The sequence below is a fragment of the Dendrobates tinctorius genome, unplaced genomic scaffold (genome assembly GCF_039654945.1).
Source record: "Dendrobates tinctorius isolate UK_male_01 unplaced genomic scaffold, ASM3965494v1 ptg000030l, whole genome shotgun sequence".
NCBI lineage: Eukaryota > Metazoa > Chordata > Amphibia > Anura > Dendrobatidae > Dendrobates > Dendrobates tinctorius.
The window spans coordinates 21564645-21581386 of NW_027361698.1; the positions used below are offsets into that span (position 1 = coordinate 21564645).

At 41.4% G+C, this 16742-nt stretch overlaps 1 protein-coding gene across 2 annotated transcripts in view; it reads right to left on the reverse strand.

Moving 5' to 3' along the window:
* The window catches only part of ELOVL6 (ELOVL fatty acid elongase 6), a 137208-nt gene that overhangs the window by 37387 nt on the left and 83079 nt on the right, over positions 1-16742 (reverse strand). Inside the window, exon 2 of one of the 2 annotated variants that reach the window (XM_073571966.1) lies at positions 331-462. In XM_073571966.1, coding sequence (XP_073428067.1) covers positions 331-462 — 132 coding nt within the window. The remainder of the gene's footprint in view (positions 1-330; positions 463-16742) is intronic. The other variant, XM_073571967.1, reaches the window with a different exon arrangement.

The following is a 16742-nucleotide window of genomic DNA, read 5'->3' on the forward strand; positions in this document are numbered from 1 at the left end:
TTCTCACATGTGATTTGGCTCAACCAATTTGGATGCATCACGTGGCAGCTCTCAAACCTCCCTCCATGCACAGGTAAAATCAATGGTGCCACTCAAAAGTACACCTTATCCCAGAAAAAAACAAGCCATCACATCATCAAAACATAGCCATATTGACCAAAAAATAAAAAGTTATGGCTGCGGGAAGAAGGGGAGCAAAAAATGAAAACCATGCCAGACCACATGTAAACAATAAAACCCCAGTGGTCAGTACATCAGTGATGTAATATATAGACTTAGGAAATTTATCATATATACAGATACCAAACGCTCTTATATGTAAATACATACCTAAAAACTGCAAGGCCGAGGGACCACAAAACAAGGGGTTTCCTTAGCTCAAACTTTTCCCGTTGTTTCATTAGGTGCCGCCCACCAAATATAAAGGCAGCATACAATGCTGAAAATAGAAAGGACTTCTTCCTGAAACAGAAAATCCATTATATTTATTTGTTGCATACCTTTGCATAACAAAATTAAAAGGTGAATAAAAACACATTAAAAAAGAATCACAGATTTATACCCTAACGGGGGACCACATGCTGTAGGACACTCCTCAAAACGATTTTAGGAGTTAATTCATATGTTGTGGATTTTGATGCAGAAAGCTTTGAAACTGTTCAATTCATTTTAAACAATCCCCTTTTAAACTGAGCACAATTATTAGGTATTTTGACCATGCGCACAGCTTGCAGAGCCCCGAGCACTGTGCTTAGGGCGCGCTCGTGGTCCCGCCTTCATAAGGGGACAGAACACGCCATCCTAAAGTGTGCCCAGCCAGTGGTCCCAATGCTTGCATCCCACTATAGCTGTCTGTCTATCAGCCGTGCCCGCCTGCACCTGTCTGCCAAGATACCAGTCTTGCTCGCCAGTTCCTGCCTGCCTGTGTCAGTTGTGCCAGCCAATACTTGCCAAGTATACCATTCCTGGACATCCCTGTCTCCTGTCCCTTGGGGGTCAGCTGCCACCAACCCGAGGTCAGTCCTGGAGTGGCACTTGGTTCTTTCTTCTTCGTCCCTCCTCAGATCGCGGTATTGTCAACCGCCGTGCACCCGAGGTCAGACTTGATGAGTCACCTAGTCACGCCCCTCCAGGCTCTCCTCGGATCATGGAACAATGGTTCCACCACTCAGTCTGTTACATTATCCTCCAGTGATGTCATTTTTCTGCAACCTCCCGTGACTGCCCAAAGTACAAGGTGTTCAGTGCTCAGAGACGACGCTAAGATAGGCTGGCTGAAACCCGATCACCAAAGAACAAGACACAGAAATATTAAGTCTGGGCCAAGAGAGTGAGTGACTCATGACAGGCACAAACCTCCACTTTGACTCAGACACCAGCAAGGTGAAGATGGGGTACTGCTATGGGCTGTTATTATTAAGGATGAATTAGTTTGACCTTTTGGGCTAAATATAACTCAAAATCAACTCTCAAATATACTGTCAGTTTTAGAAGACACTTCAATTACATGAGAAAGTCTGTCCTGCATAAAAATCATGATTTTCTTGAAACATGCAATGCTCCATCGCATGCATCAAAGTACTCCACTACTTGGCTAGCCAGTAAAGGTCTTAAATATTAGAGAATAATGACATGGCCTCTTCCTCACCTGAACTAAACCCTATGTGAGCCCTTCTTAAACAGGAGATTTACAGTCAAGGAAAACAGAAAACCCTCTCTGAACAGTACTTGAGAGGCTGTGGTTGCTGCAGACCAACAAAAGTTGATCATCAACAGATTAAGAAACCGACAGACTCCATGGATGGAAGGATCAGGGTATGTGCAGATCTACAGTAAATGCTGCGGTTTGGACGCTGGTACTTGTGCAGCGTCCAACCAGCAGCATCCAGATGTTAGAGCATAGTGGATGGAATTTCAAGAAATCCCATGCACACTATGCGTCCAGAGACAGCCACGGCTCACCCCCGGTCACAGACATGTGGCACATCTCTCCAAACCACAGTATGTCTATTTCTCTTGCGGAAAAGCGAGTCACCGCAAGAAAAATTTCACCCATACAATGTATTGGATGTGGTGAATGCGAACAGTTCAGTGAACACATGCGGATTCACCTTTGTTCAAAAGACAGCAGCGCCTTGTATGCAGCGGACATTCGCTGCGTCCAAAGCGCTGACAATTGCTGATCGTCTGCACATACCCTTATGATTGTTAACGAAAAGAAGGGTGGCTACATTGGTCACTGATATTTCTTTTTTAAATTGTCAGAAAGGTAGTTTTCTACATTTTGAGTTGTTTGGTTATTATTCTCATGCTAACAGGTGAAAATAAAAGATTTAGATGGGAACATTTGTGCTTTTCATTTAGTTGCCAAATAATTCTACACACAGATAGTCTCCTAAGAAAGACAAAACCTCACTTTTACTTTCTTAAATATTCAGGTATCAGGTTTATTAACCATTTGGATTGACCGACAGCACTGCAGTTGTTCAATAATAAAAATAATTTTTCAAAAATACAAATTGCTTCATATTTGTGCACACAATGTAGCTAAATGCAACTAATATACAAATGGAGATATTTTTGCAATAAAATCTGCATCACTTGTTCAACCTACAGGCCCCATACATGTGCATACTCACCAGTGTATAATAGCATGCATGTGTTCTTGATCAGGGAAAAAGGAGTAAACCACTGCCTGACCCTTTTGATGGCCACTTATCTCCCCAGGAAAGTGATCAGCTTAAGTCCAAGTGATCAATAGTTATTTTCCCTGACATGTACTGTTAAGGAAGTGTTGGCAGGTTCACATTTACTTACATTGTGCCCCAAAATAAAAAATAATGTGTAATGTCAGGCTAATGAGGTTGTCCATTTTGTCTTCACAAAATGTGTTGGCACGTGATTTTCTTGCAATATGTAAGCATTATAGGATATTCAGCTTTTTGAAGCGTCAATTTCTAGTTAGTACACCCTTCCTCACCCACCACACAGAGCTCCCGTTCATAAAATCGAAGAAACTGGAGGCCTTTTGACCAGAGCTGTCAATCAGTCTCCTCCAATTAAAAAAAAAAACATTGTACATTGAAAAGCGTTTTTTTTTCAGTTTGAGGATTAGAAAAACATGCATGTTTTCTTTCTAAAACAATGGCACTCCTGGGAAAGGGTTGTGCAATGCTATTGTAGTTTAGCCCCAAATAGATAATTTGCAATTTCGGACTCAGTCCACACATAACAATGGCAGTATCTACAAAATGAGTAGTGGCTTGAAGAGGCCCTGTTACTTGTTCAAAAAAGTTGAGTTAAATACCTTGCAACAAATCGCTAAGATTTCCTGATTCTGCCACTCTTTCGTTTTGCGCTGCATCATTCCACTGTAGAGATATTCACATTTGTTGCTTTTAAAAGCACAGTATGTGAAATCTCTGCTTGCAGATCAACTGCCATTTTATTCAGTCTTCTGTGGGTGGGGGCGGGGGCAAGTACTTTATCCACTCCTTCCCAGATGCTTCCAATGATGGCACAGCAGCAGATCTAGCAATCTTAAATGCTGCCAAGCTGTAACTGGCAGAATCTGGGACAGAGGGGAGAAAGTGCCCAACCTCAGAGAAGGCTGAAAGAAATACATAGTTTGTCATGTGAATATATCTATGTAATGGAGTGACAGAGCACAAAAAAGAATGGTAGAATCAGAGATCAAATTTCACAAGCTATTTATCTCAATTTTTTGGCGTGTGTGACAGGTCCTTATTAAGGGAGGTCCACCAAAGTTATTAGAAATAACATTGTGGACCAAAATTATTGGAAAAGTACAGAAGCCATTAAATATAAGATAACTGGCTAACATGCCTAGCAAGTTGAATGAAATATATTATTCCATGAAATATATTCAGCATATATTCATTCATGATACAATAATAATTGATTCTGCATTTCCAATATTACAACATCCTTTCAGGAATCTAAGTTGGAGTAATTACCGTAATTAGAACGCGTATATGATTGGGTTGAAGAGCAGTAGCTTTTGCCACAAATGTATAGAAAACGCACAATTTTGCTTCAATTTTCCAAAATTGTGGCAAACATGTTTCAGTTATATCGTGATTGTGGCAAAAAAACTCATAACACCAACTTTCCTTTTTGCATATAACGGATATTTTGATATACTAGCATATACCAATATTTCTTATCACATATAATAATCTAAACTAATTAATACCATAATAAAAATTGTATTTTAGAATGGTAATTTGCTCTGGTGAAAATTGCTTCCACGGAATAATCAGCAAGGACACATAACGGATCTGAAACGTGAAGACAATACAAAGAAATGAAAAACAAACTAGGAGATAGATTTTGGAAAATAACACAGACAGGAGAGATCTGGGATAGGTCACTGGAAGGAAGCCGACTGACCCACATCAAGATGCAAAGTTTAAGCCTCTTTACTCAATATTTGCAGTGTCAGTTTCTTGGCAGTTCTTGTGATGGAGCCGATTAGACACTTGGCAGTTGAGTGAGCCAAGTACAGTGCCAACAATGGTGTTTGCAGAACTGATAACAGCTGTCCTCTTGGATCATTAATAAAAGTGGAAAAGGAGATACCAAGCCAGACAACACTTTAAGAGGCTGAAACTCCATGACTACCAGGAATAAAAATGATTAAAATATCATTACAAATGCAGACCAATATGCCATATTTAAAAACTTACTGTACTTATACTTTACTCTCCCGTGAAGCTCTGCTCTACACTATGGTTGTACACTACCGTGTGGACCTCCACACTTTACACTAACTTACCATTATCAAGCCTGTTACCATCATCAGGGTAGATAGTAATGTGCTCACGCTGTGCAAGATGAGTACATAATTGGGTAATTATATTCAGGCTTTAAAACCTCTAAATGCCATTGAGTCTATCAGGTTAGATATGAATGAATCACAAAAGAAAAAAAAAAAAATTTAAACCGTAGATGTCCATAGGCGCAGAAGGCCCAGATTCCCTGTTTTTGGCTGGCCAGCAGGGTAGATGCTGTAGGCATAGTCAATCTCAATGAAAAGTGAAAAATTAAAAAAAAACAAAAAAACAGATTAATTAGTACAATAATAAGACTAGTGTTAATGTCAGTGGATAAGGACAGACCACTCTCTCGGGCTAAGAACAGACACTTAGAGGCCGTACCCTCAGCTTCCTTTTCCAACTTCATAGTAATCGGTTTTAAATATCTCTTGCACCAGTCTTACTATTCTAAAGATACAAATTTACAGAATTAGGCAAGGTTTTGAGAGCCAACCTTATTTACAAGAAGACATCCTTAAGGCCCCGTCTCACTAAGCGATCTCGGTAGCGAGATCGCTGCTGAGTCACAACTTTTGTGACGTAACAGCGATCTCACCAGCGAGATCGCTGTGTGTGACAGCGATCAGCGAGCGGCCCCCCTGCCGGTATCGCTGATCGCTGGAAGAAATCTCTGGACATTTCTTTGGTCGCTGGTCTCCCGCTGGCCAGCACGCATCGCTGCGTGTGACAGGCGGGAGACCAGCGATCAGGTGTAAAAAATAAAAAATATAGTTATTCTCACCTTCCGATATCCCGTTCAGCCATCCCGCTTCTCTCCACGCTCCGGTCCCAGAATGACCGCGAGACTTTGTTATCCCTCGAGACCGTGACATCTTGCGGTCATTAGTGCAAAGGATCACTGGGACCGGAGCGTGGAGGGAGGCAGGATGGCTGAACGGGACGTCGGAAGGTGAGAATAACTATATTTTTTATTTTGATTCTATTTTTTACAGCGATGGCCAGCGATGCCGGGCGCTCGGCATCGCTGTGCTGATCGCTGGTGAAACTGTCTGTGTGACAGCTCACCAGCGATCACATAGCGACTTACTAGCGATCCTGACACCTTGATATCGGTGTCGGGATCGCTGGTATGTCGCTTAGTGTGACGGGGCCTTTAGGGAATGTGCACACAATGTCTCTTAGATGCCGGCATACCAGTGGAGTTTTTCCTAAAAAAAAAAAAAAAAACCTGTGTTTTTTCCAAAGTGTCTATTTTGACACTGCTATGCATATTTGTGGGTGTTTTTGTGTTTTTTTTCCAAGTAGAATCCGCTTTAAAAGACTTTGTGCGTAAGTACCCATGCTTGGCAAAAAAAAACCTCTGAACATGTTATCCGACGATGACAAAATTAACAAACCAATTATATCCATTGGAGGTGCATCTCCTCGAAATGAAAGTTACAGTCTTCAGTAAATCAGTATAGCGCACCCTGTGCTGGCATGAGACATTATTGGAAAGGGACAAAAACAGAAAATAAAAGATAGCCAAATCTTTATATTTTAGACAACTATATCATGTGTACTAAGAGGACTGGGAAATCTCAAGTCTACCAAAACTGCAGATATCGGGGGAAATAAAGTTTAGCCTATTTGGTATCACCATGCCCGATTCTTTGTTCACACATGGAATACCCTGATGCCAAAGGAGTTCATCCTCCGATTAAAAACACATGCCAGTCAGCCAAGTTGACCACTTAAACAAGCATTCAGTCAAAAGCTACTCAAGGTACTATTATTATTATGCTTTGCTTATATAGCGCCATCATATTCTGTTGCGGTTTACAGACATCTTCACTGTCTCCATTGGGGCTCACAATCTAAACTCCCTATCAGTGTGTCTTTGGTGTGGGAGGAAACTGGAGAACACAGAGGAATCCCATGCAAACACGGGGAGAACATATAAACTCCTTGTAGATGTTGTCCTTGGTGGGATTAAAACCCAGGACCACAGTGCTGAAAGCAACCATGTTAACCAGTGAGCCTCAAAAGATTTAATCTGAGAAAAAAAAACACCCAAACTATCTAACAATAATTATATATATATTTTTTGTTATCAGTTATACTATTACTAATCACTATCACCTAAACTGTCACCATAATCAAGTACCACAAAGTCAGTTTTGGCTTCAGGAATCCATTATGAGGTAGATATCTACTCCATGTCTGGTAAATTCAAATCAGATCCCATGGTTTCTGTTGAGGATTTGGAATGTTTGATGGCAAGAATAGGGCTATAGACTATGCAATTCTTGCTTTAAAAATGCTGAAACCAACAAAGACAAAGTGTTTAAACGCAAGTGCACACAGCGTACTTGCTGTCATTCATGCTGTATGTGTTAGTGAATGCTTGGTTTGGCATTTTTCTTTAACATAGAAAATCCATAGAAATCTGAAAAGTTGTCCCTAACATAATAAAAGCATCAAAATCGCCTATACCCTGATTCTTTAGGTCCCATAGTATGAGATCCATTTTTTTTTTTTAAATTGGGAAAAACTAAGAAAATATTCTCTGGTTCACTTTTTTTTTTAAAGATTGAGTCACTGTAAATTAATGACAAGAAGATTAATCTAAGAATGACAAAAAAGTTGGCTTAGTTGGGTAAGAAGATAAAAACTGGAGTATCTGATTAAAAATGGTGTTTCTAAGCATTTTATCAAAGTTCGCTTTCAAAAAGCACGACACCTGCCAAAAGAAAAACCACAGCATTTGGATAATCAATCTCATTTACATGCTGATCTGAGCAATGGAACAAATTCAAGAACCACAGATTAGGAATTAGCAGAAGAAAAAGATTACCTCCCTGACGCGTTCCTACAAAAACCACATTTGTTTCTATGAAAGGCTTAAATTATTACAAATAATCGATTAACGTGTCCATCTCCATATGAGATACAGTATATTGCAACTGCAGCTTGAGCAGATTTAGCATTTCTAAGAAATCTAAAGCTTGAATAGGGAATGTGGACCTAGGGTTTTTTTTTACATTGCAATTTCTTAAAGTTTTGATTACAAATATCATTCTCCTTGTAGTCTGTGTCCAAAGGATGGCATGGGAGCTGCAGACGCAAAGCAGAAAAGTTATACGGCACTCCTGCAGTTAAAAAACTGTTCTTCCATCACTATCTGAGAGCTGAATCGTGTAAACTGACATTTTCTGAGAATCAGTCTATGGCTCATGCAGAAAATGGCACAGTTGAATGGATCCATTGAATTGACGGGGTAGTGTGAGTGCTGCCTGATGTACTTTTGGTCTGCACTCACACGTGACCCGCATTCGTGCTAATACAGTCTAAGGCTACATCCAATTTGACATTTATGGACAGTTTTTCTCTCACATGACATCCATGCTGCCTTAGTTTTTTTTCTCATGCATTTTTAACAATTGAAGAAAGTAGAGTGTAAGAACTTTTATTTATCAGTTGACTCTTAATAATCATCAGTTAAGGTTATGAGCACACGTTGCAGATTTTATGCATTTTTTCGCCTCGAAAACACGTACAAAAAGCAACCCATTGAATTAAATGGCATTCCGCACATGCTGTGCTAATGCTGCGTATTTTTCCGCGAAAAATACGCACCATGCTCATTCTTTGTGCAGAATCGCGAATTCCGCACACATAGGAATGCATTGATCCGCTTACTTTCCGCATGTGGCTATGCCCACCATGCGCAAAGTAAGCGGATCATGTGCGGATAGTAACCAGTGTATGGAGGACAGGAGACTCTACTCCAGGCCCTGGGTACCATATCACTGTTAGAAAAAGAATTAAAATAAAAAATAGTGATATTTTCACCTTCCAGAGGCCCCCACAGCCTTCCCAGGCTTCAGCAATGCTCTCGGCAAGTCCCGTTCCCAGTGATGAATTGCGACAATGACCTGTGATGACGTAGCATCACGCGAGACCGCTACGTCATCACAGGTCATTGTTGCAAGGCATCACTGGGAACGGGACTTGCCGGGAGCATTGCAAGGCTTGGGAAGGCTGCGGGGGATGCCGGAAGGTGAGAAAATCACGATTTTTCATTTTTTTAAATTATTTTTAACATTAGATCTTTGTACTACTGATGCCGCATAGGCAGCCTCAATAGTAAAAAGTTGGTCACACTTGTCAAACACTATGTTTGACGAGTGTGACCAACCTGTCAATCAGTTTTCCAAGCAATGCTACAGATCGCTTGGAAAATGCTAGAATTCTGCAAGCTAATTACGCTTGCAAAACGCTAGTTTTTCGTGGGAATTCCACATGTGGATTTCCCGCGGCAGGGAGTTGCGAAATTGCCGCGGAAATTTCGCACATGTGCACATAGCCTAAAGATGGACAATCCACAGATGGAAAACTGAACTTCAGAGTATGTCTTCTATTATTTATCCATGTCTAACGGATTCCTATAGACTGTAATGCTCGAGTCTGGTGTGCAAAATAGATGAGAACACTACAAGCTCTGAGACTCATAGATTGGACACATGATTTTTTTTTTTTTAAATGGATGTGTGTATGGATACATGAAAGTTCAGCGTGTTCTAACAGACAGCACATGAACGTGTACAATGGTTATCTGAATGCAGCCTAACTCCCTGCCTTCTTCCACATATGTTTGGGGGCAAAAAGAAGTTGACAAAACTGTGGAAATATATATTACACACAACATACACACACTCTTTTTTCAATAATAAGGGTACTTCTCACTACGAATAACTATTATCTTGCAGATAATAACCTTCAGGTTAATAGATTTATAAAGTTGTCCATCCTCCGTGCTGAAAGCGTGGCTCCTGGAGAAAAAAAAAGGAACTTCGTTCTTCCCGGGAACTGTCGGCTTTCAGTCATACAGGTGTGGCTACAGTCACCACTGGTAGCACTGTAAGCTCTAAGCTCACCCCTGCACTCTAGCCAATGGCTGGCTGTGCACTGATGCACTGGAGAGTGAACTGACAATCAAAATGCCGAGGCATGCCTACTGCCACCGCTCACAGTGCTGCCAATGGTGACTGTAGCCACGCCTGTGTGACTGAAAGCTGGTGGCTACCAGGAGGAGCAAAGTTAATTTTATCCTGGGCTTTCAGCACAGGGGCTAGAAAACTTTCTAATGGTATAAACCTATAGATTGATCATATATCTGCAGGTTAATAGCATTACCCGACCTGACAGATTGCCTATAAGACTTTGTAACGTTGTTTTTAAATGCATTGAATTAATAGTCAAGGTGCACGAAGTTAACAAGGCTTTTAATGTATGCTTTACTAGGAAAAGTGTGATCATTTAAGGTGTTACAGCAGTTTTCATAACACAAAGCACCTTATGTAAGTCACAGATGAAATAAAGGTGTTATAGGAACATAAAATTCCTATGTAAAATACAGCTCCGTGACCCCTCGTAGTGAACAATAATCTTGGACTTCAAATGTAGCAATCCTATAAGCCAGAATGGAGAGCTTCCATGCATTACGTGGATGGCCATTCATTTAAATGTTGGCTATGTAATCAGAATAGTCTCACTTCAGGGGAAATGTCTAACAAAAAGTGTCTTACCCCCTTACCCTTGGTCCACTCTTGTCTAATCTGCCATTTCTTAGATCACTGTCTTATTGACCCTTTAAAATCTGGTTTGCGCTCTTCACACTCTAGTGAAACTACCCTTACTAAATGACTTACTAAGGCTAGTTTCACACTTGCTTTTTTTTGCAGCGCGTTTTTCCCGCAAAAAAACGCATTGAAAAAACGCATACATAAGCATACAACTGCTGCGTTTTTTTCAAGCATTTTTATGAGCATGCATGAAAAAAACGCAGCGTTTTTATGCGTTTGTATGCGTTTTTAGCGCGTTTTTACCGCGTTTGCGTTTTTTTCCAACATTTTTAGGTGGCCCCTCACACTACCCAAACCATGACTTTACTAACCCTAACCCTGACCCTAACCCTAACCCTGACCCTAACCCTAACCCTGACCCTAACCCTTAACCAAATCATACTTAACCCTAACCCAAACCCTAAACCCTAACTAACCCTAACCCTAACCCTGACCCTAACCCTAACCCTGACCCTAACCCTGACCCTAACCCTAACCCTGACCCTAACCCTAACCCTGACCCTAACCCTTAACAAAACCATACTTAACCCTAATCCTGACCCTAACCCTGACCCTAATCCTTAACAAAACCATACTTAACCCTAACCCTGACCCTAACCCTAACCCTGACCCTAACCCTAACCCTGACCCTAAACCTTAACAAAACCATACTTAACCCTAATCCTGACCCTAACCCTGACCCTAATCCTTAACAAAACCATACTTAACCCTAACCCTGACCCTAACCCTAACCCTGACCCTAACCCTAACCCTGACCCTAACCCTAACCCTGACCCTAACCCTTAACAAAACCATACTTAACCCTAATCCTGACCCTAACCCTGACCCTAACCCTTAACCAAACCATACTAAACCCTAACCCTGACCCAAAACCCAACCCTAACCCTGACCCTAACCCTAACCCTAAACCCCCTTAACTAACCCTAACTCTAACTCAAACCCCTAAATTCCATGGTTAAAAAAAAAAAACGCATATGCAAAAAAACGCTTACATGAGCATGCCAGTGCGCACATATGCGCATCCATAGGCTATAATGGCCCTTTTTAGCGCAAAACGTGCGCATATGTGCGCATGCGCTTTTTTGCAGGGCCAAAAAATGCAACATGATGCGTCTGGAAAATCCAATCGCACACCCCAAAAAAACGCAGCGCATGAAAATCGCATACATGCGCTTACAAGCGCGCAAGTATGCGCACCCATGTTAAAGATAGGGGAAAAAACGCATGCGCAGGTTAGCGTTTTTTTCCAGCGCTAAAAAACGCAAATGTGAAACCAGCCTAAGCGCAAAATCCAATGGTCACTACTCCCTGCTGTTTCTCTTGGATCTCTTTGACGCATTTGACACTGTGGATTGCCAACTTCTCCTCACTATGCTCCATTCCATCGGCCTCAACAATTCTTATTTTGTTTTTTTTTAATATACTGTATATAATATTTAGTATGTAAAATAGGGAGCAGGTTACTGAGGGATCAGTGACCTATCAGAAGCCATACAGATGAATACCTAAGCAGAGCAACACATGAAGCCCACCCCACAGAACGCCCCAAAGCACAAGCAAATCATTAATTCAAAACTGAAAATAAAGGTTAAACAACAACCACAAGACAGATTTCATCTACTCAGGTATCATTTTAATCAGTATAAAGGTGCCAACCTGACACTGTCTGTAGGTTACTCAGTACAATCTTGCTGACAGGTTCCCTTTAAAAGGAACCTTTCACCAAAATATAGATGTTGAAGTGGACATAGGATGTAATAGTGGCAGCAGAGTGGAACAAAACTTGGTTTCTTTTTCATTTTGCCTCTCTGTTGAAGAGATTTTAGTGATCAAAGTATTTGGCACCTAATAAGTTAAGCTAAACTAAAGGGAATTTGTCAGCAGGTTTTTGCTACCTTATTGGAGAGCAGCATAATATAGTTTAACAGATGCTGAATCCAACGATGAACCACTTTGATTATTTGGTACAGCAATTGAGATACAAGCAGAGCTTTTAGATTTAAAATGAAGCAGAACTGAGAACGCTAACCCCGCCCACTCCAGGGTCTCCATGTACAAAGTCGATAGACAGTGAGTTGCCCATCACAGGGGAGGGGGCGTGGCTGGACTAGAGTAGTCCAGCAATTCTAATCTCTTAGTGATAAATCCTGTGTATTTCCCTGATAAATCCCCTGTATTAGTTGCTATCTGATAACACCCACTTGTTCTTAAGAAAAGTTTTTCTTAAAACTCTTTAAGTGGCAAATACTTTGATTGCAAATATCACTGCAACGGAGAAGGCGCATTAAAAAAACAAGCAAACCAAAAATGTCTTATTCCACTCTTCAGGCAATATTACATGTTGTGTCCAGTTAAACATGAAAAATGTGGAGAAAGGTCCTCCTTAGCCCTCATACTGGAATATGGTAAGCTTTACCCAATATGCTTCACATGATGGTAAATTATTATTAGCGTCGCAGTAATCCAGTGAATACACCATTTCTGCATAGATAAATTAGCCTGCATTTCAGAGAATTATATATAGCAGAGCCAGCTTATGTACGGTAGGTGTCAAGCAATGTTAGGTGTGTCAGTAGCGTTACTTCACAACTTGTTTCACTTTACAGTTTGTCTTTAGCACATTGGTAACAAACAGTTATAATCATGTTTTCTATCTTTATTACATTTACATTCAAACACTTTAGCTGCGACCTATGAATTCTAATTTTGCAAGCCGATTCCATTTCTATATGGCAATCTTGATCTTATTAAATCTTGGTACTTGGTTTCCCATCTAGTATTGCATAATTCATGAGTTCTTCATCTGTTATATTACAGCTGCGCGCTCCTAGGCCTTGTTTATATCTCAGTCCAGATCTTCCGGTGTGCTTAATTCACCGATTTGATCTTGAATTGGGCGTCTCCCATCCTGAATTCCATCTACCTGTACAGCATTTGGTGTCAGGAGTATTTTTCACACGTTTTTATTAGTGGGAGATTCATTTTAGAGATTAATTTTATTGTATACCTCACTCCCTTCCTTACTACACACCTCATTTTTCACCTCCTGTCTTTGCTAAAGCTGCTAGAACACTGCTTATTGGTTATCAATATACATTTGTTTTTCTAGGTATTGCTTTTCTGCCGCTATTGTCAAGATAGGGAATATTGAAAAGAGAAGAAAACCTACCAAAGAGTCCATGGCATGTATAATATATACTTTATTAGTGCTCGAGAACAATGGTGGGGAGGGGTACATGCAAGAGGAACAAGGACAAAAACATTACACTCACTGGCCACTTTATTAGGTACACCATGCTAGTAAGGGGTTGGACCCCCTTTTGCCTTCAGAACTGCCTCAATTCTTCGTGGCAGAGATTCAACAAGGTGCTGGAAGCATTCCTCAGAGATTTTGGACCATATTGACATGATGGCATCACACAGTTGGCGCAGATTTGTCGGCTGCACATCCCTGATGCGAATCTCCCGTTCCACCACATCCCAAAGATGCTCTATTGGATTGAGATCTGGTGACTGAGGAGGCCATTTGAGTACAGTAAACTCATTGTCATGTTCAAGAAACCAATCTGAGATGATTCGAGCTTTATGACATGGCGCATTATCCTGCTGAAAGTAGCCATCAGATGTTGGGTACATTGTGGTCATAAAGGGATGGACATGGTCAGCAACAATACTCAGGTAGGCTGTGGCGTTGCAACGATGCTCAATTGGTACCAAGGGGCCCAAAGAGTGCCCAGAAAAAATTCCCCACACCATGACACCACCACCACCAGCCTGAACCGTTGATACAAGGCAGGATGGATCCATGCTTTCATGTTGTTTACGCCAAATTCTGACCCTACCATCCGAATGTCGCAGCAGAAATCGAGACTCATCAGACCAGGCAACGTTTTTCCAATCTTCTACTGTCCAATTTCGATGAGCTTGTGCAAATTGTAGCCTCAGTTTCCTGTTCTTAGCTGAGAGGAGTGGTACCCAGTGTGGTCTTCTGCTGCTGTAGCCCATCTGCCTCAAAGTTCGACGCACTGTGCGTTCAGAGATGCTCTTCTGCCTACCTTGGTTGTAACGGGTGGCAATTTGAGTCACTGTTGCCTTTCTATCAGCTCGAACCAGTCTGCCCATTCTCCTCTGACCTCTGGCATCAACATGGCATTTCCGGCCACAGAACTGCCGCTCACTGGATTTTTTTTCTTTTTCGGACCATTCTCTGTAAACCCTAGAGATGGTTGTGCGTGAAAATCCCAGTAGATCAGCAGTTTCTGAAATTCTCAGACCAGCCCTTCTGGCACCAACAATCATGCCACGTTCAAAGGCACTCAAATCACCTTTCTTCCCCATACTGATGCTCGGTTTGAACTGCAGGAGATTGTCTTGACCATGTCTACATGCCTAAATGCACTGAGTTGCCGCCATGTGATTGGCTGATTAGAAATTAAGTCTTAACACACAGTTGGACAGGTGTACCTAATAAAGTGGCCAGTGAGTGTATATTAGGGTATCAAACAGATAAAAGTAACAAGTCAAAAGGGGAAAAAAGGGATAAGTGTTAGAGGTAAAGATATTTGATACATATTAGATTTATAAACCTACAATAAGTGAGAGGGTAGCCTCAATGTTAAATAAGTGTTGGATATGATAATCCTACAGAGGCAATGTCCTAATCTTGACACATATTTATCAGGTATCACACACATATAGTAATAATTCAGTAGGATAAATGCACTGGTTTTACACTGTACACTGATATTCCACAGGAGAGTGGCATCAACCCCAACGTGTGTTTCGGCTTTGCCTTTGTCAGGAAGTGGTCGGAATGTATGTATCCTACTGCATTAATACTATGTGTGTGATAGCTGATAATTATGTGTCAAAACTAGGAGGATATAGCCTCTTTAGGATTATGATACCTACACTTATTTATCACTGAGGCTACACTCTCACTTATTGTAAGTGTATAGCATCTAATTTGTATTATAGATCTTTACCTCTACTACATTTCTGCAGGGCTAACACTTGTCCCTTTTTTCCCCTTTTGAATTGTTACTTTTATCTGATAATACCCTAACATGCTGTAAGCGTTCTTGCTCCTCTTGCATATAACCCTCTCTGCCATTGTTACTGATTCCTAATATAGACTATCTTTTATTATATAAACCATGAACCCTTTTGTCGGTTTTCTTCTCTTTTTCAAGTTTCTCTATGGTCCCAACTGGTCCTACCATTTTCTTTTCCATACACATCACTAACAATAATACGACTAAATGGCGACTTCATCTGAGGCAAAGGTTGATTGGCTAAATCTTGCTGTGCGCTGCAGCTACATTGCAGCATAGTGCAAGTGAAAGGAGTCACATTGCTACTTGCAAGGTACTGCAAGAAGCAAGTCACACAAAGTCCAAGTGACCCTGAATTATTGGGTCTTGTTTGTGGGTGCACCATGACACTATACAGTATACTTACATAATGTGATTTTATCACTGTCATTTTTGTGTGTAGGATATGTGTTGCAGTCAAAGTCTCCATGTAGCCCAGCAGTGTATGTACCATATTTTTCGGACTATAAGACGTACTTTTTTCCTCAAAAAATGTGGAGGAAAATGGATCCGAATGTACCTGCTCTGGCTGTGGTGAGGAGGTGGGGAAACGGCAGCGGCGGAGCAATGAGTCACTGGAGGCCGGAGCTCGCGGCTGTGGATAACTCAAATGCCAAAGAGAAATGAATATTTACTGCATTCCAAGCCCAGGGGCATTAAGGGTAATGTATATTCAATTCTCTTTAATTACTGACACACTGTTAGCCTCAGCAGCTGGCTACCTGTAGCTGTCTGACGTTCTTGCGTACCCGCCACTTAAGGCAGTGAATATTAACTGCTCTCCACTCCCACAGGCATGGAATGCATAGAATATTTACTCCCTTTAGTAGCGACACACATGAACGTCCAGCAGCTGCACGAAGCCAACACTGTGCAGAGCATTGAATATTCACTGCTCTCCACGCACATAGCCCTGGCGTGGAGAGCAGTGAGTATTCCGGCAGCTGTTCTTAGCTTCTAAGAAGCACATGACTTGCCTGCCATGCGCTGTTTACAAGCATAAAGCAGTGGCTGGCACCGGAACAAGATGCTGCGAAGGGAAGGGAAGCATAATGGTTTTTGTTTTTTTTAAATGTTTTTCTGAGGGGGGCCATGCATGCCAGGATACGGGCCAATCATACCGGGATAAGGATGGGGCCAAGAATACCAGGATGGAGAAGGGGTCCCTGCATATGAGAATAGGGATGACATGGCCATGCACACCAGGATGGGGATGAGGGGGC